The sequence below is a fragment of the Nicrophorus vespilloides genome, unplaced genomic scaffold, assembly GCF_001412225.1.
Source record: "Nicrophorus vespilloides isolate i.1.1-1 unplaced genomic scaffold, Nicve_v1.0, whole genome shotgun sequence".
Lineage (NCBI taxonomy): Eukaryota > Metazoa > Arthropoda > Insecta > Coleoptera > Silphidae > Nicrophorus > Nicrophorus vespilloides.
The window spans coordinates 1-3326 of record NW_017097516.1 but is presented as its reverse complement, the minus strand read 5'-3'; the positions used below and the strand labels follow the sequence as shown (position 1 = coordinate 3326).

The 3326-nt window shown below is 38.5% G+C and overlaps 1 protein-coding gene across 1 annotated transcript; it reads right to left on the bottom strand.

Annotated features, from left to right (window-relative positions):
* Positions 1-1261: 1261 nt before the first annotated feature.
* On the bottom strand, positions 1262-2756 carry LOC108560311 (colicin-A-like). The gene is made up of 4 exons (XM_017917796.1): positions 2293-2756; positions 1978-2234; positions 1658-1924; positions 1262-1602 (listed from the first exon to the last, which is right to left on the bottom strand). Exons 1-4 carry the CDS (start codon positions 2324-2326, stop codon positions 1339-1341), a joined length of 822 nt encoding a protein of 273 aa, XP_017773285.1. The 5' UTR covers positions 2327-2756; the 3' UTR covers positions 1262-1338.
* Positions 2757-3326: the final 570 nt, after the last annotated feature.

Genomic DNA, 3326 nt, shown 5'->3' with positions numbered 1-3326 from the left:
TATCATAGATTTCTAATTTATAATAAATATTTTGTTTTGTAATATCGTAAAATTTTACAAAATTCTGATTTTATCACAGTAATAAATTTAGTTTGTTTAATGAGGCAAAGGTATTACAAACGTTATTTATTGTAAATAATAATTTTAATATAGCTATTAAACAATTGTTTGTTTTCGAATATACTGGAATTGGGTCAAATTAGTAACATTTTAAGATTAAAAAAAAATTTAGTCATTTCACAAACTTTCTACATTTATGTCTATTAATATGCAATTTTTCCTCTGTTTTCTAAATATATCATGCGATCCAAACCGCTGAAATTCTAGACGCAAAGATCAAGGTCATCTGCGTATCATCGATATATACTGTTCCGAAACGAGGTGCTATCAATTACGTGGCTGTAAAAGGATGTCAAGTGTCTGATGAATAAGAAAAAAAAAAGTGGAAGGAACACAGAGAGGCGAAAGAATTTAACAGACTCTGCACAAATTCTGCACCCAAAGGATATAGCGAAGAATCCGGTTGGAGTGTACGCAACTGGTGAAAGAGGATCAATAGACGCAGAGAAATACCCGGGTCGCGGGTCCTGGCAGGATTCCGACGGAGACTTGGGTCAATGCGGATTATTCCGGTCAGCACGGGTCAATGCAGGTTTTCGGGTCAGCTCAGCCGTGGATCAATACTGATTTCAATAACTGTACTTTTCGAAATCGTCGTAAACACAAACTTTAAATATCGATATCAGCTTTCACGTCTTTTGATTGTTTGATCTACGTTTTAGAGGGATTTCTAAATATGGGAAGGAAGGTCTCGTGTGAACGCATTCGATTTTTTTTTCTTTCTTTTCGGATTTTCGATTTCCACGCATAATTGTAGCGTTTCCCTGAGCGAAATTGCACGTTTTCTCAGTTTTCTCCTGGGCGCATTACATGGAAAATTAATGATAATGAAATGTGAACAGTGTGTTTGTGTATGCAGGAAAGAGGCAGAGAGGAGGATATGGATAGAGAGAGGTTTCCATGTGGTCGAATGCATTTCCATAGAGCGAAATGGGTTCGTGGGCGCGCGCGCATGCTATGAAAGGTACACGTGGTTATATAACACTTCATGCGGATAACGTTGGAGAGGAAAAATTGCTGGTTATTATAAATTGTGGAATGGGAGAAGAAAAAGAGAACTGGAATAGTTTGACCAAGAGCGACGCGGCCTTCGGCGGGTTAAGTTCTTAGGTCACTGAAAGTATCAATTCGTTTACGCTTTTTTATTTCTGTAGAAAAATATTGGTATGTGTATAAAAAATGAAGTAAGCGAGTAGTAATGAGATATTGAAAATTAGGCTAATAATGGTAGAGGCCATATGCCTCGAATGGTTCCGCGACGAGGGCGGCGATCTTCTCGTTTCCGATTCCTGGATGTCCCGGATGCTGTTCAAGGCCAACTGCTGCTTCGGCCGCTGCTGCAGCCGCATTAGCCTGAGCTGCTTGAGCAGCGGCTTGGGCCTTCATTGCAGCATCCTGAGTGGCTTCGAAATCAATTCTAATTCCTTGTAATTGTTCAATGAGCGTTTGCAACCTCTGTTTAGCTGAGCCAACCATAGACACCTACAAAAATAAAATATTAAACTCACCTTGAGATTACCAATAAGGATATCCTTACCTGGGCGGCTAATTCTCCGGCAGCTTCCGAGGAGGATTGTTGGGCGTGTTCTGCAGTAGCCTGGGCTGCGTTCAATGCTGCGGTCAAAATGTTGACTTGCTGCTGAGCTTGCTGAGCAGCTTGTTGCGCAGCTGTAGCACTCCTCTGAGCCTGCTGCAGTTGCATGTTTTCACCATCCAGGGCAGTTTTAGAGTCCTGAACTTGCTGTTCTATACCTTGCAAGATCACTTGTTTTCCAGCCAGAGCCGCTTGAGCAGTAGCGGATGCCTACAAACATCTAAGTTACTAGGAACCAGAAAACAACTACCTAATAAACCTACCGCTGCTGCCGCTTGAGCTAACGTATTCTTGGCGACATAGGCAGCCTGACTCGCTGCAGCATTCTGGTTCTGAACTGCGTTCTTGGCTTGCTCAGCTGAACCTTGAGCGATGCTTCTTAATCCACTGCCGGCGCTGAAACCCTGCTTAGGTTTCCCTTGGGGTTGAGCTGCGGCCTGGGTTTGCTCGTAGTTGTTCGATTCGGAACCATAATAGTCGTTATCGTATTCCCTGGTCCTCTTAGCAGCCACCAACGAAACTTCAAGCAAAGAGATTACAGCATCAACCGGAAAATAATTTTATATAGTTATACTCACCGAACAACAATAGAACAACGGCGCTTTTGTACATTGTGGTAGCTGTGGTTTTGCTGGAACGTTTATACTCTACCGTTGAACAAATCCAGTATTTATATAAAAATTTGTCGTCCTTTTCCGAAGTGGGGTTGCACAGAAAAATGTTCGAACGCAAACCCAAGAAAGCAATGAGAGGAGAAGACAAAAAAAATACAAAAACAATATATATCGAGAAAGAGAGAAAAACAAAAACAATAACTGAAATAACCGCGCCGACGGCGAAGTGAAAACTACTGTATCAAATTTTACTTTTCGTTTATTATTTGGTCAGTCCGAATGGTTCTCAGAATGAACGATTTTTTGTTTCGGGTTTCGAGGAGGAAGTCGTAAGCGTGAAATGGGGAACGCGGAGAAAAGAACAAAAAAAGAGGAGCATTAAAACGAGACGAAATTTTTTCACCGCATTCTTGACAATGGGCAGCTACCCATCGAGATCAAAGTAATTGTTTCTCTTTGGTTCCGATCGCAACTGAACTAGATGGTTGGGTGAATGGTCTCTCCGTTAGGTCGTTCATCGATTTTCTCATGACTTTACTTGATATTCGCATCATTCCATGTGTAAGTCAGTTGTGGTTCAGAGTTTAAATGTAAGTAGTATATTTGCAAGATATTTTGGACATATCTTTTTTTTATATTCAAAATCAACTCTCAAATACAAAAGTAATAATTATTAATTATTAAATTGTATTGTCATTAATATAAATTACATGTAAAATAGACATTTCAGTTATTCATCAAATTACTTAACAAATTCTCAACATTACTAGACAAAAAAACATTTTTTATCGTCCATAAATAATACATAAATATTATATTTTCTTAACTATTATATCAAATAATAAGTAGAAAATATATCAATAACTTTAATTGATTTTTCTAAGTTGTCCTATTGCGTCATCTTATTGATTAATAATTTATATTCAATTTAAATACATCCAAGAATATCGATTATTTCAAATAATTAAGTAAAAGAAAAACTAATAAATGACTTTTTG

Coding starts and splice junctions, on each gene's coding strand:
- LOC108560311 (XM_017917796.1), bottom strand. CDS start 2,326: ATGTACAAAAGCGCCGTTGTTCTATTGTTGTTCG. Junction 2,235..2,292: donor CGTTGTTCTATTGTTGTTCG/GTGAGTATAACT, acceptor CTTTGCTTGAAG/TTTCGTTGGTGGCTGCTAAG. Junction 1,603..1,657: donor CCGGAGAATTAGCCGCCCAG/GTAAGGATATCC, acceptor TTATTTTTGTAG/GTGTCTATGGTTGGCTCAGC.